The sequence below is a fragment of the Passer montanus genome, unplaced genomic scaffold, assembly GCF_014805655.1.
Source record: "Passer montanus isolate IOZ18808 unplaced genomic scaffold, ASM1480565v1 scaffold141, whole genome shotgun sequence".
In the NCBI taxonomy this organism is placed as follows: Eukaryota; Metazoa; Chordata; class Aves; order Passeriformes; family Passeridae; genus Passer; species Passer montanus.
The window spans coordinates 31768-56242 of NW_024361053.1; the positions used below are offsets into that span (position 1 = coordinate 31768).

A 24475-nucleotide genomic window follows, 5' to 3' on the forward strand; every position below is an offset into this window, starting at 1 on the left:
TCCCACCAGTTCTCAAATGATTTGCATTCCCTGCTTTCCCTGCTATATCTGAGATTGAACAGTGCCAGTGTTGCTAGTACTATCAGGACAGAAATGACAATGAAAATATTCATAGCTGATTATATATACAGCTCTGTCAGCCCTGTACCTATCACCTATGTCCCTGTAATTCAGTATCATGCCTTGAGATTCAAGAAAAGCTGGTTTTGTAGACAAGCTAGACTAATCACAAGTATGAAATACACATATGAAGAGACACAGCTTGTATTTTAATATTTCAGGAATAAATCCTAGTAACATCTACTGGTGATCAGCTAGTATCTCCTTATCTGGCCTGATCTCTACATGGGACTGTGTGGTGCTATCAGCTTCAGGAAGTGTAAATATTTATAGCAGACTCCTCTTGGCTGCTTTAGAAGTGTGGACAGAAAACAGTTGAATTTCTGAGGCACAATTACTGTTGGCTGGAATGTAAAAGTCAGCTTTTATCACTCCAGCAAAAGCTGGCAACATCCATGTGTGGTAGCTCAAGGACAGAGCTGGCTCCCAGGCCAGATGGAGCCTGGTGCAGCTGCGTGTCCCAGGTCACTGCTGTGGGGGACACCAAGGTCACTGTGAAGATGCTGGAAAGTTCAGGGCTTTAGGAACCAAATGATCACCTGAGTCTTGAATCCTGAGGATCCCCAGGTTGGTTTTGTCATGTTCATACAAATTTGCTCTCTCTAATATACTTCAAAACTTTGCTTGATTTGAAAAACAAGATTCTTCATAACTTTTCCTAACATCTTAAGATGTAAAATAATATTTACCTATGAAGTCATCTACCCTAGCAAGATTTCAAAAATCTCATGTAATTATTACTTTCTAAAGATCATGGACTGAGTTCCTGAAGAGTAACATTCCAGGTATGTAACTAGGGTCTTCCAGTTTCAGATTTCTACCTACATTTACATTGGTTAAGCTTTCAGAGCTTCTCTTTCCTGATACAGATGACAGGACAGCTGCAGTCTTGCTGCTGTTAGGAGAGAGGGGCAGTTTTGCAAAAACTCATTATTAATTTAAGCCATCATTGTGCATGGTTTACTTCCTTTACAAGAGGATTATGTTCTCCTTCCAAAGGCACTGGAGAGTTTGAGTACAGGGCAGTGGAGGGGAGAGTTCAGTTTATATTTCTGCCACTTTGCAACTCATCCCATGAGGGGAGAGAAGGTAATGGTATTTATGATACACCTCCTGAGGCACATTTTTTTTTACTTTTCAAGAGTCCTAGTGTGCAGATAAGTTACTGCTCCATTATCATAAAGGTAGAGAAGAAAGAAGCACGATTTTTACCGTATGAGAGCAAGCCTGTCTTTTTCAGATGGATGATCATCGAGCCACTGGGAGTAGCGGGCAATGGACCACTCAGCCCTCTGGTACAGAGAAACACAAACACCAATTACACAAAATGCAGAAAGGGAAACACACACACCAATTTCAGAATCATAGATGACATAAATGAAAGCCACATGAGGCTCTCAATACTGCAGTGATACAGAATGAATTAAGAAATCAAAGACAATTAACAGGAATAGCCCAGTATGTTATTTGGGAGCTCAGAGGTCATCTCCTACATCAGCTGTTGGCCCATTTCTGACAGGGTTTTTATCTAGATTTCCTGCATCTTACAAGAGAAGGATTCCAGGCAATTTGCAGTCTGGGGAAAGGTCTGGAACTTCTACTGTGAGCTGACAGAATAGTAAAGAATTGAGAGTCCATTTAATATCAGGTTATCGTACCCCTCCTATCAATCAATCAATTAATTTAGTAAACCAATTACTATAAAGCCTTTGTCACAATAAAAACAAAGCCAAAAAATTGTATAAAATATGCATTTGAATAATTTTAAACTAAAACAGCTAGGGCAAACTACAATGTTCGTTGCACCTTAGGACATCTGAAAATAAAAGACAGGTTGATCTTATTACCTGGAAGGGTGATTTTAGCTCTGGTGGTGCTCTTGTAAATAAGAACTGAAGAATAGTGCTGAATGGAATAACCTCTCCCAGAGCTGGGCTATTGGCAATATGCTCACTGGTCTGGAACAGCAGTGGTCTGGAAAAATGTAACAATACACTCATTAAATGAAGAAAATTTTATACATTAGAAAAGTGCCTCTATGTGGTGGCAATATTTAGTTAGGATAGAACCATTGAGTTTTTTTGCCCCTATTCTGCATCTTGAGTTTTCAACACATAGGTCCAGTTTGCAAAAATTTACAGCAGTTGCCTATTGTAATTAAACAACACAGGACTGTAAATTTTGTATTTCAGTGAAAACATTTAAGGTAAGTATAGAATTCGCTGTCATACAGAAGATGTACTGAAAGCAACACAAAAAAGTACAATTTGGCCAACATTTGCATGACAAAGATTGTTAAATCATAGTTATACTCTGCATAAAATTTAAAAGAACTTTAATCTATTTCTAATTTGCAGGTGGGTGTTGCCAAAAAAGCTCTCAGTTCAATCAGAACTAACAGGAGGCAATAAATCAGTTCTGAAATACAGTTTAGTCATACTGGGACTGCAACTCACCTGAATGACCTCAGCTGTCTGTAAGACTTTCCCAGGTCAGAGACTCGCCGACACAGCGGTGCTACTGCTAACTCCATCTACAAAACAGTTCCATTTGAGTTAGATTCCCCCAAAACATAACACCTGCTGTTGAAGTAGCCTGTCTTTAAGCAATAATCCAAACTTGCAGACTAAGTCAGTGGCTTCTCTCTTCTCTTTTGGCTGAATGAAGACAAGAAGCTCTCTTTTTCTTTCATACTATGTTGCCCAAGCCAAGACTTCTGCCTTTTTCTTGGCAACACAATAAGCATTTTGTGACAAATGACACAGACAGTCTGTGCATAACAACAGAAGGGGCCTCGTGAGCTTTCTGAGACTAAAGCTTTGTTTCTTGCAGCAGGTTTATTTTGTTGGTGATAATTTTCCTAATGAAGCACTTGTGTCAATACCCCAAAAATCTGACCACAGCCTGGGAAGAAAGCAAATCTAGGCAGGTCTCCACAAACCATTGCTAAAGCAGTAAAACTGCAGGCACATTTCAGCTGGGCACCCTTTTCTTTGGTGAAGGACAAGGTTAAAATTATTCTTTCTGGAACAGCAGGCCCCAAATTTTGGGACAAAAAACCTATACAGATTAGATAGAAGGCAGCTGTGATCTATTGCCAAAGGGTCATATGGAATCATGGTTAAAAAGTAAGACCATTACTTTCATATTTATTGTCATACTGTTGGGTTGCTGAGTTAGAGCAGGCATCTTTAAAAACAATCAAGTTTAAAACACTTTCTGTTGTTGAAGCATGGGTGTTCAGCTTTTTTGAAGAAGAGCCAGGCTCCACTTGGGTTTTTACATCTAAATTCTGTCACTGGCTCTTCATTAACAGTGAGGACACAGAAGTGAGAAAGAATTGTTTCCCTTCTGGATCCGAGAATGAACATGAACATTACACAGCAAAATTTCAGTTAATGTGCACACCAATACAAACACCATCACTTAAAAACCCCTGCAGGTAATTTCACTCAGACATGGCTTAAGTCTTTATTTTTTGCATTTCTGAAATGTCAGCCAAATAAGGGATCAAGCTTTATTCTCTGTTTTTTAAAATCCCCAGCTTGAAAGACTATTCAGACTTTGATTTACATATAATGCACAATTAAACTAAGTTTCAAAGGATGACAGCTAAAATAAGTAACAAGATCAAAACCACCATACAATGAGTTTCCCTTGTAAGTAATATTGCTGAAAGAGTTTCGAAGTGTTTGTGATATGACACTATTTACAGTGAAGTCTTTAATACTATAATATTATTTTTTCCAGCTCCAGCATTTCCTCAGACAGAGATGGCTGCTGGGCCACCAGCTTCACCAAGAGCACAAAACTTTGCTGGGATTCCAGCATAAACAAGGAACAGGGTGCAGGGAACTATGATGCCATAGTTCATCTAAAGCCAGAAGAACTTAGTGAAATTAGTGAATAATGCAAATCAAGGCTATATACGTCAGGCATCCCTCTTTAAAAGCAGGTGGCAGGATAGGAATCATCTCACCAGCTTCTCAACATCTACAGATGCTCTTGAATGGCAGTGGAGAGAAACAGCCACTCTTGGGGGGATGATGCACCTTTCTCCAAAGTGGACACCTAAAATAGGTCAGGTGGATCATGTTTGTAGGAGTAACCCCCTGCCTGACACTCAGGCACAGCTGGGAAAGCCACAGGATCCAACCCAAGTATCCTGGCCTCCCCTGCAGACCAGGAGAGGTGGAAAGCAATGGGGAATGCCCCACAGAGCTTTCCCATGGGCAGTGCCCGAGCTCAGGGACCTCTGTGTACCTGCCCACATCAGGCACTTCCAAGCCACTTGAAATCTGCATTTTATGGAGACAGAAAGGAGAAGAAAGTGAATAAAAAATCCAGGATGTAAGGAAATAAGGAAATAAGGAAATAAGGCTCCAGACCTGAGTAACACCCTGGCTTCCTTTTGTCTCCTGCATTTTCTGGTCCCAAAACCTTTAGGCTATGAAATGGCCCCTCTCTACACCCTGAGGATGAGGTCACCTCTCCTGCAAGCAGGTGGGAGGTCAATGTCCCTGTGGCTCAGGAGGCACCAGCTGCTGTGCTGAATCTGCTGCACAAGGGAGTGAGGGCATGCTCCCAGGGAAGGCAGGCTCTGCAGGAACTGCTGCAGGGGGGGCTCCAAACTCCAATGAACTTACAGCAAGTTCAGCATGTTGTTCCCCCAGGGGCCCCAGGAGCACAGGTGGGAGCCAAGAGGCTGGTGTGCCACACAGAATCAGGAGCAAGCAGCCAAAACAAGGAGCTAACCAAGGATGCTGTGCTGCATCGTGATACAAGAACCCTACAGATCCTGAAAAACAAACGGGAGCAAGAGTCTGATTTCTCCAGAGCTTCATTTCAGGCATCAGTATTGGCTGGGGGTGGCTGGAAGCAACTGATATCCTGCAGGAACTGGTGTCCCAGCTCTGGTGGGAACTGTGGGCTTGTAGCTGTGAGGGACCAGGGAGAAGCTAATTCCTTTAGGCTCCTTAGAGAGTTTGATAACAGGCAACAAACTGCCAGCCTGACTTGCAGAAACAGAGATGCGTAGATCAAACGGTACTCATGGGGGGAAGAAACAACAGCATGGCAGAATATAATTTTGCTTAATAAGTTTTAAAAGATTGTTTCGCTCCTGGAACATAATATGAAGTAATGAGACGTTAAGTGAAACTTTCTAAAGCTTAACCAATTCCTTATTAAAACAAATTTAAATGAATTCTCTTGAATATACTTTGTAGTTTCCATAAATTAAAATTTTCAGTCTTAAGTACTAAAGAAGAAAAATTACTTTGGAAAATTCTATTACTTCATCTTCAACCTTTATTCACTGTAGGAAATTATTAGTATTGCTAGAACTAGATAGATTTAATGGCAGCAGATGGTGGATTCGTGAAGTAATAGCTGCCAAAGAAAAATATTGTTTTTAAGCTTTGCAGCATACTATACTATCTCACATTGACTCATGAAGAGTGGGAATGAGTGAAAACTAATGTGGTAAAAATGTACATAAACCACAGAAACTCTTTTTTTAAACTTTACAATACTAGTTTTTGTGTTACAACCAAATCTCTCTCCAATAAACAGTATAATTCACACAACAACTAAGATTGTTTTCTTTCCTTGAATTTTAGGTGTTTATCTCATCTCAGTGACACAGTGGGATGCTATGGCATCTTTCTGCTGTCACATCACTTCTGAGGCCACTGAGAGGGGTTTAATGTCTCTGCTGAGCATTGTGCCAGCCCAGGAGCAAGTGCTGGGGAGGAACCATTGGGCTGGAACAGCTGCTGTTTTCAAGGTGCTGGAACTGGGCAGAGTTGAGCGTGCATCACTTCTGCTTTGTTACCTGTCATCACCTGAAACAGCATCAACTGTTGATTCACACAGCCAGTTCTACTCCACAGCCTCTGCTGTGATACACAGCTAGAGTTTCAGAGCCTGTCAGTGAGCTCTCACATCAGGGGATGCTTTTGGCTGTTGGCAGCTAGTATTTGTATTATGTGTGCAAGGCCTTTCACTCAGCCATGTCCTGTGGACTTTACATATAAAAGGGTAAGTAGTATTTTCTGATTCTTTTCCAAATTTCCCTTCCAAACTGCGAATTTGAAAATTCAAACACTCAGGTTAAATTCAGTGATAAATCAGGTGTTCAAGCAGTAATTTGCAACCACAGAGGCTTGATGTGATATTGTCATTAGCACAGAATCCAAGGGGAGCATTAGGAGATGAATGTGCTTGCCAAAAAGCAAACAGCAGATAGAACAGAAGAAGGCCTAATGACTTGTTTCTTTTAGCTTTGTTCAAAACCCATTGCTTTTCCATGATTTATTCATGTTAGTTTGCTATGCTTTGCAGGACACAGTGGCAGGTGCCTGCCAAACATATGCTTCTTTTCAATGGTTAATGCTATCTAAGCCCAAAAAGGCAATATTATCTTTTCTTCTGATATGACTCTGCCATAGCCCATGGCTAGGTCGTCAATTATCTGTTGAACTATTCACTGGCTGGCCATATTGAAAAAAATATATCACATGCCTGGCTTCTCTAATTGGATTATCTCCAGCAATCCAAGGGTGAAGTTAATACGTAGTCCAGATACAGATAATGCATATATATTGAAAAGTGCTTTAAAAAACCCATAGTGGAGTTATTTTTTAGTGGCTATTGTGGTATTTTCAAGATCTCTCATTACTTAAACAGCTGTTTTTTCAGCTGGAAAATCTTAACATTAAATTTTTAGCAATTACATTTCCTCCTGGCCAAGATGAATTCCAAGTTTTTAAATGTTACCTCAAAATGCTTTTTTTCTAGCCATTCACGAGGACAGAATGCTTTAACAAGCAAGGGAGCAGAAGAGCTGAACTATTATATGAAAGAAGCTGGCCTTGAAGGGATGTGCAATTTGATTTCTCCCCAGTGCAGCAATTCCAAAACAGCTGATGTTTAAGTAAATCCTTCAGCTGGAACACCTCTAAAATAACACACATCAGCAAATAATTCCCTCTTTCCAGGAAGATAATTAGCACTAAACATTAAATGTATTTTAGCTTTAGTAGTTTCTGTCTTTATGACTACAACTGTGATTACAGCATCCTGCTGCTCTCATTTCTCTGTAAGACACTAGAAAGCAAATTTTTTAGGAAAAATTATAAAAGAGCACTTTTACACTTGTATCATCATGTTTGATCAAATGAGCAAATCTGTCTAAATTTTAAAAAATCCAAATGCCTAATAATCTTGCCTTTTTTTAATGAATCAGGAAACCAGATTCTGACCATCATCTAGCCAGCAGGTAGGAACAGCTCTTCTACACTAGAATTTAGCATTGTAAACTTCTACCATAAAAACATTTTTTCTAGGAAAATTCAATAAAACTCAAATATTTTGCAGTAATTTTTGAGAAAGACTAGAAGAATTAGTGGCAGCATTAACTGTACCCTAGCAAAACAGTCTGAACGCAATACTGAACAATGCCAAAAATCCCAACCATAAATGATGCCTAGATAAGAAATACAGAAAAGCATATAGAGAATAGTATTAGCTCTAACAGGACCAATAAAAATAATTCATTCTTTTCTGAATTTTCCAGCACTTCCACCAGGTTATAGGAAGGCCTGAACTACAAGCCACAATCCCAAAGTGTGCCTAAGTGCTGTAACAACTCTGAACACCAAGCAAATTAAAAGGTCCTGTGGAGAAGAACTTGCACTCCCCAGAAACAGAAGTGTTGAAAACCATCAGGGCTTGCTGGCTTTCTTGCCTCCAGGAGAACATTTATTTTTCAGTCTGACAAGTACTGAATTAAAAAGTGAAATTTGCTATTAAATATGTGAATACTGAATTATGGGCACCTTGAAAACACAAAACCAAATAAAACAAGCTGATTTGGGTATGTACAGGAGTGAGCTGAAAAGTAATCTTGTGCAATTGCTTGCATAAAAACTGAGAGCATGAAAAGAGCTGAACTCAGCCTGGAAATGTTTCAAATGAGATTCCCAAGGAACTGTGGCACTGCACAATAACAACCTTGCAGTGCTGTGCACATTTCCTAGGGCTTACAGTGTTCCTGTGTTCCTGTAAGCACTGATTTACATGAAATCACATTAATGATATTCAGGCATATTTCAAGCCTATCATAGCTGTGTTTACAGCTGCCACAGGAGCACACACCTAGTCTCACTGCTGAGAAATCTGTAATGCACAGGACAGCCTAATGCCATACTGACACTGCAAACAGGACAAGACAGAGAATTCAACAGAGCTACAGCAGCAATTCCTGATGTATGAGTAGCTGAGCCTCACTCCAGAAAATTGGCTGTTATGCACCTCAGCAAACTCAGTTCTGAATGAAGAGAACTTGAAATCGGTTTTCTCCCTTCTGTGTGGACACCTGTTGTTTTGAGGCAACTTATCAGTAAGACAAGTTTTCAGTGCAAAAAATTTCAAATCAGATTCTCAGCCAAAGCTATTATTGCTGAGTATAAGGCAGCTGTAACTCTGTGAGTGCCCTGAAAGAATATGAAGAAGCACGAGATACCCAAAATCTGATGCAATCAAAGGTTATTTGATTCATTGCATGTGTGTTTATAATAAGAACTCAAACTAATCAAAGCTTCTGGGCAGATTTCTACCCAGGTCTTTTGCTTGCAAGCAACCCACAATACCAGAAGGGGCTTTAGATTCAAAAGTCAGATCTGAGCAGAAACATGTAACCCTTTTTTGCACAGAAAAAAATTCAGAATTACTTTACAAGACAGAAGACAAGTAAACACAGTTTATAAACAAACCTCCTCCTACACAAAGTATCTTTCCAGGCAGGTTGTTTCCTTTGGGTTTGGCTTTAGTCCAACAATGCAGTGCCTTTCTGGGACTGAAAAAAACACCTGCACATGGCACTTATGGCCATTTGGAAAAATTTATCCTTCTCATCAAGCCAGCAGCCCAGATAAATACCTGCTCCCTGCCCTCCTCAGCCAAAAGCAGCAGCAACCTCTCCTGGTCCTCACTAAAGCTGGGTCAGAGAACAACCACCTTCCTGCCAGGCTCCCAGGAGCTGGCATCGTGGGCGCGTGCACAAAATGCACCAGGTGTTGGGGAGGAGCACACACATCCCAGAAAACATGGGTATAAGGCAGCATCCACTCACAGAATGTTTCAGCTCTTTTCCTTCTATCCTGAGCAAGCGGACAGAGTGTCCAGGCCATTCTGGACACTACAGCCCCTGTGCAGCCCAGAGGAGCTCTGTGCAGAGATGCTCTAAGGCACCCAGGGAGCGCTGAGTTGGCTCCTGCAGACGGTTGGACACGGATTTCTTGTCTTAAGCCCACTTTGAAACAAGCCAAGAATACAGTGCAATGTGAAGAAAAGAAAAACACAAGCCCCCAGATGCAGCAACAGTTGAAGGCAGGAGACAGGAATGAATTCCACCCCTTTTTTTTGATACTGTGGTACAAAAGAAATCAGAATATTTGTCTCTACACAGTTGTCCATTGAGGAGTTATACTCAGCACAGTGGGGAAGACCATGCAAATTCCTCTACACTCTAGGAAAACACATCTTCATTTTTCACTTAAAAGGTAGCCCATGTCAGAATGAGAAAAATCAGTGTTTAAAAATTATAAAGAAGTTATATTTTTAGATTATAACACATGCTTAGATCTGATGCTTTTACTGTACAATCAGGTGAAAATATTTTCCAAATTTATATGACTTACTTTAGTTAAAATTAGCATAAATTACAAAAATTATCTCTATTCCTTCCACAGGAAGAGTCAAGTGTCCTTTTTTTGCTTCCAATTTTATGCCATTGTCTTCAAAATAGAGAAGGGAATGGAACCTTCTCGCTGAAAGCAATTGAAAACTTCCCCTTCATTTCTGTGGTTAAGGGCTGATTTGCTATTTTTGAGTAACGAATAAAAAAATTTTACTCAGGAGTATGTAATTCACAGGCAAATGATACAAAGCAGCCATAAGAAGGAGTGGAGGTGGCAGCAATTGCTTCCTCCCTGCCTTCCTCTCCTACCTCAGTTACCTACCAGCCAAAATCAGCACTCAGTATGCAGACAGCTGGTGCTAATTCTCTTTTCCACTTGGATAATAATAAATGGCAGCCTCAGATTGATCCATGGATGCCTGATTCTTTGGCACATTAACCATACAGTGGTACTGCAGACAAATTAAATTTTGATATAGTAGATAACACAGACAGGTAGTGGATATGTATCTGGCAATTTCTTTTGTGGCTCAGTCCTGCACAGGCGTTAAGCAAAGCTGAGATGCAGGTCAGTCAATTGGGACACGAACACAATCTCACAAGACAACTGCCCTTCTGTTTTCCATAGGGCAGCTCTTGCCCAGGATATTGATGTTTCTTTAGCTTGTCTCCTTCACTGCAAAGCAGCTGAGCTAGCCATTAACCACTGTGGGCACCGTGATACAGAGAGTGATTAAGGAAGTGCCACGTCATATTCTATTAGAAGAGAGAGAAAGAATGAAGTGAAAGAATGGTGGGAAATGATGGACGTGCCACAGAGGTTGGCCAAGTGGGACAACATGCCAAGATGCAGCTGAATTTAAATGCAACATTCACCTGGACAGGAAGCTGTCAGACCTGCCTGAATGTGCCTTACAGTGGTGAGGGATCTTCATTGACTTAGTGGATGCATTTCTCAGGATCCAGTATCTTATCAGAGAGACTGTTTATGCCTGGAATGTACCAATCTCTACAACTGCCTGTTTACACTTCAATGGGGACAAAAGCATTGATACATTTCAGTGAAATCAGTGAAATGACACTAAAAAGCAGAAATCAGCACTGAGGGTACCTGTGCAAAATCCGCTGCCAGGCGCATCTTCCCGCCTTCTCCGAGGGGCCTGATTAGACTGGCATTGCGAATGAAAAGCTCAATTGCTCTTTGAGCCATGGCTTCAGTGTTATCAAAGACAAAGTCAAAACACTCAAAATGTCTGAAGTAGTCGCTCATGACTCTTGCTATAAAACCCTGAAGCTCTTTCATGTAGAGAGAACAAGGGACATCTGGTTTTCCTGAGTTGGATAATGACCTGAAAAAAACATGAGAAGAAAAAGAAATAGGGGCAGCTAAATTCATCTTTAAAATAAAACCAAAACCTATTGGATTCTTTTAAACTTTTTTCCTACCCTATCAAGTCATGACATGAATTGTAGAGTCTCATTTCTACTCAGAATATGGAGCATGTAACTCTCTCTGAAACTATAGTCAGAAAATATCTCTTTATCAGCCATGCCCATGAAGAATTAAAAGATTAAACAAGAAATAACAAGATAAAGGGCAATACCCCACTCCTACCCAACTTGCAGAGCCTCCTTCAATTTGGAGCCTACACCTGAAATCCAGATCCTAAATTTGAATGTCCCAGTTGATGATTCAAAACTCTAAAGTGGATCATAAAATATAAACATATGTCACAGGGTTACTAATTTAGCCTGTCAATCCCAAACCTGTTCTTTGTATAGAATAAATCTCTGAGATTCCTCCAAACCCAGGATTACAAAGTCAGTATCACAGAAGCAGCATAGAAGCCCCTGGATACAAACCAATCCTCCTTCTCTTTCTTTGACTGACAGTCAGGTCAATGAGCTCTTCCAAACTTAGAAGAACACACAGGCTATCTAACAAAACTTAGCTTTTGGCTGAAAACTCTTTGCCCATCTAGAGAGGTATTGTGCTACTGGTTCCAAAAGAGGGTAAGCATAAAATGTTGTTAAAAAAAATTCAAAAGGAAAATTCAAAACGTCTCTGAAAAGATAGTATTTTCAGTCAATTTTCACGACAGAAAACAGGACAATTGATGATACAAGCAATGTCAGAACAGACATGACAACCAAAATAAAATTTAGGAAGGAAGTCTCAATTATACTTGACATATAAAGAATCCTGGAAATTTTAATGAAAACACACTGGGAAAATAGCATAACATACTGAACCTGAGATTTAAATTTTTTAAAAAGTTAATTTTAACTATTACATCACAGGCTATAGGCTTTGAAAAACAGGAATACTGACAGTTCTGAAGACTGTCCAAAAAAACCACATTTTGAAAGCAAAAGGGCTTTTTTAAGCACCAAAATGGCCTCTTGTCAGCTTTCTTTTTCTATTTGAAATTATTTTTACTCAACAGATAGGAATAAAAAAAGGAGGAGGGAGAGAAGACAGATGCTACCTGATTAATTTGTTTCAACAGAGAGGCGTAATTCTGCTTCCTGTGTTCATTAACCATAAAGCATCACCTTCCCCTCAACAAACAAGCACTCTTGCTTCAAGGACATTGTGGCAATAACAATCTATTACACACATGCAGGACATCTTACTCGAGCAATGGTAAATTTAAAAGATATTTCTAGTTACCCAGAAAAATCTTCCTGGTGCATAGTGATGATGATAGCTTCCACTGAATCTCCTACAGAGTTCAGTAGCGGCTGAACAGCACTACCCATTAGATCATGGACTGCCTAAAATAGAATAAGAAAAAGGCAGAAGTAAGGAAACAAAAACTAGAAGCATTTGCATTTTGACACCTCAAAAATATCTTAGGAAACAGTTCATTTTATCAGTGCTTTTTATTATTTTGCATTAGAAAATGCTAAATAGGAGAACCAAACCTAAAGATAGCATTTCTCTTTAACTGATTTTACCAGTAGAGAAATAAGGCTGCTTGCTGCTTCTGTGTAAAGCCTTCCCTCAAAAAGGTGCACAGCAATTTGACATTCCTGGTTTGTACATGTACATGTTTTGGTGCACACTTGGCTCAGCTGTTCATTCCCCAGACACAAGCTGCTCTTCATTCCCCTGCACACAACCCCTCCCAGGTCAGTGCCCAGCAGGACAGACTTGGAGAGCTGTCAGCCACAGAGGCTGCACTGCCATCCACATCCATCCCCCTCCAGGAAAGCACCAGGTCACATAAAAATTATAATTTGATGTCTGTCAGGGGAGGAAGGGGGTGATGAAGGATCCAGCTATTGCTGTGTGAATGCTGCAGAGAAAGACATTTATTTTCACAGTCAGATGACATCTATGTCCTGACCGTTATGAATATTCTGAATACAAGCATGACTCAAGCACTGATTTGGCACAGGTAACACATATGTAGCTGCAGACACAATAAATTAGAAATGTCAGAATATTTGTACACCTGTTACTGAATATACTGATGTAAAATAATAGGTGGGAAATAAGTGCCCATTTTAAGTGTAACAAACAAAGCCAAGCTCACCCCTATCCCTGAAGCATATGGACATTCAATTACCTTTAAAGCAGTTGTGACCGTTTGCTCAGCAGCTGCTGGAAATGAGCTCTGACTGGTAATAACCTAAAAATTGTAAAGTAATTGTTAATAGTCAGCATTCAACAAATTGTTAGAATTCATAATATTCACCATGATTTAAAACCATATTGAGTTATCCTTAGGAATGAGTGTTTACAGATAACTATCAAGTGTGCTTTATACAGACAGAATTTTCAGTGCATCATCAATCCTTTGCTCTCAGATTTCCTATGGACTCTGCTTCTGCCTTGGCAAAGAAATGACTCAATAGAGTTAAGCTGAAATTTAGCTGAAGGGCTAACAGAATCAGAATAAAAATAACTGGTGTATTCTCCCACTGCTAAGTATAGAATTCATGGAGAACTATACAAGCAGCTATGTGGCAAATATTTGAAGCTATGGTTGTTCTTTCTCAGTATTATGACAATTATAGCACTACATGTTAAATAGTTGTTTATGTACAGCTCACACAATACTAAAATTGAGAGTCAAGGAATGATCTGAAGGACTAGTCCACCAATTTCCTTACAGTCTTGGAACATGCTACACAATAGTATTTTTAAGCCAGATAAGTACTGAACTCAAAGACTGAATCATATCAGATCTCCCTCCAACACTAAGACACATGAGGTTCATTACTAAGTACATCAGAAAAAGCAGACTTAAAAGTTGATCTACCATCTGTTTGCAAAATCCAAGGAAATTTTATAGGCTTTTTAGCATTTTAAAAAATTCTTTGAACATATCCAGAGTCAGGAATGCTCATGATCTTTTTTTCTAATCAGACTAGGATTTAAATACGATTAACTGCAACTACCAATGTAACTGTTTGGTTTAGTTTATAAAGACTGTGTAACAACTGGTATCACTAAATCAGTAAATTGGAATTATTCATAACTGTGCTTAGTCCTGAAAAATTTCCAGGCCAGACTTTAGTCACAGCAATAATGTATGCAGATATTTGTGAGCTATTGCTTTTCTTTCCTTCCTCTTTTCAGTTTAGCCACAATTGTGGGAAAGCATTGAAGGTCTCCTGCAAAATGTAAGCTTGGGCTGAAGCAGATGCAGCAAGGGGGCTATCAGGCTGATTAGTACAAAGACAGATAAGAAAAAACAACGAGTTCAGTTGTTTATGCTCACAAAGTAATGACTGTCAGATGTGATTATTCTCTAGAAACATATTTTTATTCTTCTAATATTGATCATTTGTCATATAGTGGTGCTTACAAGGACCAGCCCAGTCTCAAAGAGCTGTACAAATGCACAGCAAGGTGCAGCTCTTAACACAAAATTGGGCTCTATTTGTCAATAGTTCTCATCCACTAAACATATGCACATGATAGAGCAAGAAGGTAACATTATGGCAAGAGGAATGCCAAAGGAAGCCTACCTTCAGAACGGCCTGGTGCAGTTTGAACAGAGAATTGACCACGGCCACGTTCCTCCTCTGGCCCTCTGTCAGTGGCCCAATCACCTGGCTGGCGTCTCCTTGAGTGGACAGCTGCAGTGACCACAGAAATTGTTGCTATCAACTTTTTAAACAGTGTCTCCCCAAAGTTAACTTTGACAACAGCAAAAAGCCACAGGCCCTCACTACCCAATGTTCTTCCATTTAACTCTTATCTTGATTCATAGAATTTCTGTCTTCAGATTAAAAACAGCCTGAACAACAGCAACAGGAACCTTGTGAGACTCTCTCAGCTCCCAAAACACAGCACTGAGACCCAGATCTCCTGGAGACACCTAGTCCCAGCAAAACTTCAGCTTTGTAATCTAAGAATCAGGTAAACCACCCACCTGACAAAGCCCAATAAACTCCCAGCAACTTTCCTCTATGAGCAGCATACAGTTTTCTGTATGCCCTCAGCCTGTCCTTCTGACAACTATTCAAGCCTCTCCTTAACAGCTCTGCTTTTTCAAATAGATGGCTTAGAGCTTTGTATATATAACAGGCTTATAAGTCAACAGAAAAATAGAACTACAAGGACCAAAACTGCTAGACCTGTCATTAAGGAGTTTTATCCATGAATCTTTCAGGAAAAATCAAAGAAATATTTCTTCATATTTAAACTGCACAAAGCATGCATTTTTTATTATTATGACAAATGGAAGTTTCAGGATGATACATAAATAGCCATTAACTATGGAACAGTCTTGTAAGGACACCATAGCATATATTTATAATTTAAAATATAATAAACTGCAATTGGTAAACAAACAAAATTTTTCTTGTGCATTCAAAGCTGCAGAAATACAAAGAACTGAAAAATGGTGATGTGAATTCTAGAAGCACATCCAAACATTAAAGCAAGAATACCTATTAATAGAAGGCTTTACTGAGATATAATTACCCAACTAGTTATCTATGTTTCAGGATACAAAATTATCCTCCAGGAAATCCCTGAAGATCTCTAGCTCCGAAAGTCTCTCAGTAAAAATATATTCAACTCACTGAGCAAACGGTAAAGATGCTTTCATGGAATGTGTCTAGACACAGTTGTAGGTCCTACAGAAAGCTCCTAAACTAAAACTGTGCATACAGTAATAATTGTTTAGGAACAAAAGAACCAAACATAATATGAAGATTTTTAACTTATGAAAAAAAAATGTATCTTTACTACTGAAAGACTATTTTCGTACTTTCCAGAGCTTCCACACAGCATAAACACAGACAGCATACAAGCACAGTTATCTAGTATTTCCCAGCATTGTAAATTTTAACTTATGAAAAAAAAAAAAGTATCTTTACTACCGAAAGACTATTTTCGTACTTCCCATAGCTTCCACACAGCATAAACACAGACAGCATACAAGCACAGTTATCTAGTATTTCCCAGCATTGTAAATTATCAAGTTTTAGACAGGTTTTTGCAAGCACCCAGGACCTCTGGTTTATTCACAGCACTATGGTGACAATATCTGTTCATTTATCTTTCTTCAAATTTAGGGATTATTTCAAGATAAATAGATTTCTGAGGCCTTGGTAGAAGGAAAGATCTTTTACAATGTACCTTCAATTATTTGATATCAAAATGTATCCTTAAACTGGTTGACAAATATATTGTTGTGCCAGTATTTTTCTGCCTCCCTGATGAGAACAGCCATGTGAGCAACAACATCCCTGTTTCCTTCTAGACACTTCTATTTGACAGACCTGACTGGTTTTCAGAATTCTGCTTCTCACATTTACAGCTTCACAGATTAATAACAAAACAGCTGTGGAAAGAAGACCCTGTCCACCCTGCTGACCACCATCCCAGACACAAATAACCTTCTTTTCCATGCTTTTTAAAGTACTGTACAGACCAATTTATACTTCTGCACATTTACAACTATTAAACATAAAAGATATTATTAATCCAGTAAAATTTTTCATCCCAGTCACTTAAATTTCAGTTCCTCAGAGCTGTAAAGGATTCACAATTTCTTAGACATTGGACTCTCTCTCCTGCTGGTAAAGGAGCTTAATTGGTAAGTAAAACCATTAACGAGTACAAACGTAACCCTTCTGCAATAACAAGACATCTTGCAGTCAGCAACAGTGCACAACAGCTTCACAGGCAAAATCTGAAAATACCTTAAAAACAACTAATCCTTGTAAAACTGATTACCACATTAGATTTCCTTTAACTAATCCACTTGAACTTTGACAGTTAGATGCAGTTAGATGTGCTGATCCCTGTACATCCTAAAACCCCTGGTCTAAAGCAAAGAGGCCTGAAAAACTTGGCTCTTGTAACTAGCAATTGGAACTGGGCAGCCCAGGGCTCTCTGGGACCATTTCTCCTGAAGGTGTGCCATGAGAACACCTGGAACCTTCATGGGCAGGTGTGTCCTACCATTTACAGAAGTCTCTCTTGCTGCCACCACAATGGTTTCTCTGATTTGCCTCAAGGCAAGAAAGTTCTGCGCTCTGTCCAGTTTGGTTCATGTACCGACACTGTGTCACTGGCATGAGTCTGGAGTTGAGAGTTTATCATTATTCCAGTATTCTAATGCCTCAGGCTGAATTCTTGACACACCCCTTATATCCATTATACAACCATGCATCCAGTTAGGAAAAATGTCATTATTGTATCTCCCTGGCTCTCAGAAGCCAGGCTTATGGCCCTTTTACCACAGACATAAACCACCCCTCAGTTTCTTTTCCAACATACTGTGTTTCATCAACGAGTTGCATTTATCACTCTCTTTTATACAGAAAGTACTTTGAAAGTTCTGTGCTAGACATAGGTTATGCATTTAAACCCAGTGGTAGTGCAACTGCTCCTCTGTTATCTGGCCACTGGGGATTTCACTGTGTAAATAGGTTAAGTCAAATAAGTGTGAAGCCCATGCTCGTCTGCTCAGACTGCCTGAAAAACAGTCCACAGGCCTTCTTTTTGATGAGGGCACTGGAGAAAAAATCAGATGCTTTTTTAATCAGCCAGATATATCCTGAAATTCAGAAGGCCAGGAAGGGTGAATTATGCTCAGCAGAAACAGGGGGGACAGAAGGAGTGACTTCATCCCAAATCAGAATCTATTTTTGGAAACAAGTGAAAGACCAAGTGCAGCTGAAGGCCAGATCCCATCTCCAGGGAGCTGTCAGTTACCCTGGGAGTTAGTCTGGTTTAAGCCTGCTGAAAACAAAGGAAAAGAAACGATGTTGAAGCCAGACCTGAATGAGCAGCAGCAACAGGGACTGTAATTGTTCCACATTTCTGTATCTGCCTTAAGTATAGCAATTGATTTCTTGCACTCTTCAGTTGGTTAAATTGTTTCTGCTTTTACCTCAAACCTGTCTACTATTTACAGTAATTTCATGGGCAGTAGCACCAGCACCCATTCCCCAGCAAGCATCAATTCTACAAGGGGTGACACGTCAGTGTGAGCTCCCTTTGCCAACACTGCCAACATGGGATGCTCGTGAGGAAGAGTGAGGCAGAGAGGTGTCCTACAGGGAATATTAGCCAGGACTGTTGTATCATCATCCAGACACTGGGACAAAGGCTGTGTCTCGTGGTGCCTTAAAAATGTGAATGTGAGCTTCTGTCCCACGCAGCATTTAAAAACAGCAAGGGCAGCTGTTTACTGAAATGAGAAAGAAACACTGGGAGACTGTGCCTTTCTGACATATATGTGAGTGTTTTCTCTAAAGTAGGAGGTTGAAACGTGCGGGTTCAATCCAGCAGCTGACTAGCTGGAGGAAGCTGCATAGAAGAATTTTGGGAGTTTTAAAATCTTATTCAACTGAATCTGAGACCTAAGCAGTAGACTGATATCAGGTAGCCTACTGAACCAGAAAGGACACTTGTAGAAGCCAATACACAAAAAATGTGTCACAAAGAGGAACAAGCTGACTTCAGGTCATCTGACTTACTTCAGCCTGACATGGTCAAGAAGCTGTAAGGCATGACTGGCACTGGGCTCTCACTGAATTCAGAAGTTCTTCCAAAAAACAGTTTCTTTTAGTTTGTATCCCTTGGTACACCTACATGGTTACGCTGCTTCGCCTCCAGAGAGAGCAGGTGCCTCATCTTGGGTCAGTCTGCCCAGTACAGAAAATAAGGAATGATTCACCTGACCACATGCAGGAAACCATGAAGCAGAGAAATAAGAACCTCCATTCAGTAATTCACCCAGGTTATTTTAAAACCCCTGATTTGAGAAGACGGTACATGCATCCTGTATGCAACTATTTCCCTTCACTGGCTATAAAGGGAATTTAAAGCAGTAGCACAGATCCCTAGTAGTCTTGTCAGATATATTCTCACCCTATAAATGTATTTGCACTCCTTTGCATAGACCTGCTTTGGAAACATGTCTTGGAAATAACCAGATTAAGTGCTCTGGATTTGACACTTTTCTGTGTTTGATGCCTTAGAACAGACATGAAAATTGACAGCATGGATTTGATCTCACATGTTGAGACATGTGCAATGATAAGATTGCTTTGGGATTAAATTCTTGTTTTCACCATGAAGAAATGAATGTAGAATTTAGATTAGGCCATGAATCAAATCATCAGTTCTCCCTTGGGTTATAAATGAAATGCAAACTGAGTTTGTCTTTTCTTGTAGGAAAGCTTAGACTATTGATACATCTTTTCCTGTAATTTTTTTTTTAGTGCTTCAAAATGACTAACACCCCCCTCTTTCAACAGGTGGCAGCTCAGAAGAGACACTGATTTGTGAGCTGGTTTGCTACTATTCCCTTCATAGGCTAGATATCTTGTGAAAAACTTCAGTTTCACACTTAACAACTAAGATCTCCTGTGCATCCTTACTGACAGTTTTGGAAAGCTCCATTTATTTATTTCTCTGAAACAGCCTCAGCAAACCCATTTTCTTTAGAGTAGGAAACATCACCATAATTTAGGAGTATGGAGAAGATCCTAAAATAAGACTTCTCAACAAATCATTCCATCTAACTCCAGCATCACGAGACTAAAGAGTGTTTTGATAGCACAAACTGAACTCCAGTTGTCAAGCTGACATTTGCAACAATAAATGCATTCCTAATAGATGCAGCTGATGTTGCCATACCTCTGGCAGAAGGCAATCAATCCATCTGGCACTTGGCCTCCTGCCTGATCATAACAACTTATTATAAAGTACAGAATCCATTTAGAGAGTTTCTGAGTCAATAGGGCTTGGCCCTGGGATTTCGCCCATAAACTACAAATAATTGGGATTATATACTCCTAGGTTTAATGTTTCTCATACTGCAGAAGGAACCTTTTACAATTTCTTTCCACACCAAAAAAACCATGAAGGTTTAGCAGAATCAGTTTTCCACTTTTTGTAAAAAAGCACCATTTAGCAGAAAAATACAGAAGAATCTGAACTCCATTAACGATTCCACTTAAATATTAGTTACTTAGAGGATAATTTCCAAAAAGAAGAGACATAATTTAGAGGTTTGAAGTGTAGGATTTGAATGAATGTGTCAGTGGAAGTAAGATCCTTGACTGATAAGGATAAATTAATATGAATGTTCTGCTTTAAAAAAACCAAACTAAAATGTAAGAATAAATAATAAGTAAGAATTTATGTTCTTGGAGCAGCTTCTAATTTTGCAAAGAAGAAATATTTCAAGACATGAGGAAAGGAATAAGCTGTGAGTTCAGGCAATAATTTAAAATGTACATAATAACATGCATATTGCACCTTCAGGACATTCTTGTAGCTTCCAGAATATTTTTTTTAGATTGCTCAGAAAAAATGAAAATTTAATATTCTAGCCATATAGAAAAGGAGGTCTACGGTAAGAAATTAAAAACCTTATAGAAAATATAATAATTACCTTGGAAAGAAAAAATTTAAAGGGACTGCAACAACCTTGAAAAAGGATGGAAAAAAGGAAGGAAAAAAGGATAGAAAAAAGGATGGAAAAAAGGATGGAAAAAAGACCGAACATCATGCTCATACTATTCATGTTAAAAGAAGCAGCAATCATTGAACCATTTCCTCAGGGGTATTTCTGCTTTGTTTTGGTTTTTCTTCCTTAATATTTTCAAAAGCCAAAGAAATGGAAGAAAAACAGCAAATGGTCTTTCTGTAACAGACAAGACAGGATTTACCTCCAAGTCTTTGAATCATCTGAGAAGAAAAGCACTGTACAAGTAACCAAAAGTGACTAATGGTTCGTGGTGCTTAAATAATGAGCTGCCTTAAAACAACTGTGATATCAGAAAGCACTTATAAAACCAGTTCCTTTAAGGAATCTCAGAATCCTAAACCTGAAACACTTGGAATAATTTCTCAACCACACAAAATTATGCCCCTTCTATTATCCAGCCAGCCCAAGTCTGGGAGGATTTCAAGGACAATGTGTGTTGATCCTGATACCTCTGACAGTAACAGTTTATTGCATTTTCCATGCTTGCCAAATTAATGACTGAATGATTAATCATATTTTATATGTAATCCTATTAGCTCCTGGTTTCAACCAGCTACTGAGAATACCCCTCCAGAGCTGGAGAGCAGACACATCCATCCCCAAGACATGTGAGACTTTCAACATGATTGGGTGATATTCACCTACACATAAAAAATACAATCAACTCATTTAATTGCCATCTGCCTTTTGTAGTATTGAGTCCAGCATCAACTGAGATTAGAATATGACCACCCCACGCAAGTTTATAATTGAACTTTACATGGTCCAAATCTCATTAGAGCTATTCTAAAACTGAAAAATTCCAAATCCTTTACCATATATATATATATATATCAACATTTAAGGACCTTTCCTGAATCACAGAATTAAATTTGCTAAGAAATAACTTAGAGCTTACTATAACAAAATATTGTAAGGATTGTGCAATCACATTCTTTTACTACATACTAGCAAAGTAACATACTGGACCTAAAGAAGTCTTTTAACTAATTTCCTAGCAAGATAAAATAAAGTACACAGTACTCCCAAAATCAGACTTTTATGTTTGGATGGTTTTTTTTCTGGAGTTTAGCCAGTATATCTTAAAAAAAAAGTTTAAAAAATCACACATTTGTTATGTGAGTCACGATCTAACCAGCAAAAGACAACATGAGAAAATAGAAAATTCTTCGTGAAGTTATTTAATGTAACTCTCTCCTCCAGATTTTTAATTACAGTTTTAAAAGTTTAAATGCTTTTTAAAGTGATTTATCAGATAGATATTTCTAAGTATTCTCTGACCAATGTAAGTACTTTCTAATGGCTGTTTCAACAAAGCTCTTCTCATCTTTCCATCAAAAAAATAAATTACAAAACCTTACCTGACTTTTGATTATTTTTAAATTAGACCTACCGCCATCTTTAGCTTTTATTACTGTACAGTGAAATAGCAATTATTCTGAAATTATTTTATTATATAATAGCCTCCCACATATTCTATTTAAATACCTATTAATGAATTCTTTTAATGTGCCAAACATTGAATTAATATTTTTGGGTTCTCTCATTTAAGTAGCATGGATACAAGTTTTTCATTGACAGTAATACCATGTCTTCAAGGTACTGGCATAATACAATTAATTCATGTATCTCAAAAGAGAAGTGGGGAAAATATAATCTTTCACATTACTTACACCACTGCTACTGACCCATTATTTACATAAACCTTTCCTGAGGTGTCATTTCACGACTGTTCCTGATGATTTGTGAGCTTATTACATTTTATACTTCCCTCCGAAGTTTACAATATTCGACATTTAGACAGGAGGACAAGATACATTTCCCTGGAACTGTCAGACAAATCTCGTTGTTGGAATATGTCCTGACTAGTGATTCACCCACAAATGAAAGCTTACAATTCAATATAACACCATCTAATAGGAGACATGGATTAATTCTTATAAGATCACATAATAAAAAAGGCAATCAGAAATTCACTTTATGTCATTACAATAAGGATTCATCATGCTTTTCAATTCAAAACCATCACAGGCCTCATAAATTTACTGGGGTTTAAATCTGATGCCAGAATTCCAGTGCATTTTTATCCCTTCGCTGGAAGAATTTGGTTCCAGGAAATCTTTTCTCTCTCCCTCTCCACCCTGCTCTCCCCTACTTGATTGAATTATTCAGCTGGATGAATTTAACTATGTCACATAAGAGGAGGGGTGGGAAAAAACACACACAGCTACCCCAAACCACACAGTTATGTCAATAAACATCAGTAAACATCCTAACAGAGATGCAGCTCACATCCATTTTCTTGCTACTCCAGCATATTTCATTTGAGGAATTTGCATAAATTAACTTGGCCAAAAAATGTTTTTGGGTACTGTAAGGTACATTTCTCCTTGAAATATATATGACTAATGCTAATTCAATGAATGCTTTCCTCCATAAATGAGGTCTTTATTCTTTTCATTTCCCTAAAATAAACCAGAATTACAGCCATCTTGTATCAACATTTTTCTTTCTTGCAACTTGTTATGGATATTTGTCTCGCCAGACTAGACAGACTGGGGAGAACTTGTTTAGTTGAGCTCCTCTCTGCCTTTTCCTAGTCAACCACTAAGGGCAGACTGAAAGGTCGAGGAAAAAAAATGCTATCTCCATGAATACTCAGAGAAAACTCAGAATCAATCCTTCTAATCCAAGTGTTTTCTCATTGTGATATTTTAACTTTTAAATTCCATCCTCCTTTGTGCTTCTACTTTTCATAATTTCACTGATTAAGTCAATATGTTCTAATTTAATCATTGGTTATAATACACCTAAGCCTTTTAGATTCTGGACAAAAATATGCCATTCATATTGCTTCTCATCTAAATAACCCCCTGCAAACAGTTTATTTAAATCTTCATTGCCATGATCAAGCATGACAGACACTTTCTCTTCTACAAATGACATTACAAAATTCCTTGTAAAGACTGTCTCTTTCTCAGCTCGCTGTTTTAAGCTGAATTAATTGTTGGGGTTTTATTCCACCTGGCATTCCAACCTTTTCTTTCCTCATTCTCTTTATTACAACGATGTTTACAAGCCACCAAGGACAAGCATTAATAAAGTAGAGATTGTTTTTAACAGTAGTAATATAAACCAAGATCAGAGAACATTAAATTGCATTCTCAGGAAGAGAGATCCTGGAAGATCTGTAAAGCCATGGCATGACAGCATTACACCTTCAAGACTACATCACCAAAAACAAACAGCAAATTTTCTTCTATCGACTATAATATATCAGATGCATCATACACCCACTAAGAAAGAAATTATGAAAAAAACCCAAATTCATCTGCCAAAAATAATTATGATGATGGGATGGATATGCAGAAAGTTGAGATCTATTTTAAACCTCAACTAGTTTTTAAAAACACTCAAAGGAAAGGATCAGCTTTTTTCAGAAAATTTGAAACACAAAAACACTTCTTCTAGAGTGGTGTGAGAAGAATATGGTCTGTTTTCTGACAGTCCTCCTCTTAACTCAAAAACTCTCCCAAGTAACCTACTCCAACCCACTAGCTAGTGAACCAGATATATTTAATGAGAAGACATTAGATCTGAGTATCCCCCAAAATTTGAAAATTGAACATACTATTATGGCTAACTGCAAAAGACGAAGCCACCTGAGCACCAATAA

At 38.6% G+C, this 24475-nt stretch overlaps 1 protein-coding gene and 1 long non-coding RNA gene across 2 annotated transcripts in view; one reads left to right on the top strand and one right to left on the bottom strand.

Moving 5' to 3' along the window:
* COG5 (component of oligomeric golgi complex 5) overlaps positions 1–24475 on the bottom strand; it is a 172895-nt gene that overhangs the window by 9405 nt on the left and 139015 nt on the right. The window contains exons 15-21 of the mRNA XM_039700490.1: positions 14807–14917; positions 13399–13461; positions 12498–12601; positions 10935–11172; positions 2577–2653; positions 1968–2094; positions 1333–1412 (exon numbers count right to left, since the gene is read on the bottom strand). Of these exons, the coding sequence (XP_039556424.1) occupies positions 1333–1412; positions 1968–2094; positions 2577–2653; positions 10935–11172; positions 12498–12601; positions 13399–13461; positions 14807–14917 (800 nt within the window). The remainder of the gene's footprint in view (positions 1–1332; positions 1413–1967; positions 2095–2576; positions 2654–10934; positions 11173–12497; positions 12602–13398; positions 13462–14806; positions 14918–24475) is intronic.
* Positions 4499–8094, top strand: LOC120498145. Its single transcript, XR_005626642.1, has 3 exons — positions 4499–5166; positions 5742–6162; positions 7700–8094. It is a non-coding gene; the product is annotated as an uncharacterized LOC120498145 (long non-coding RNA).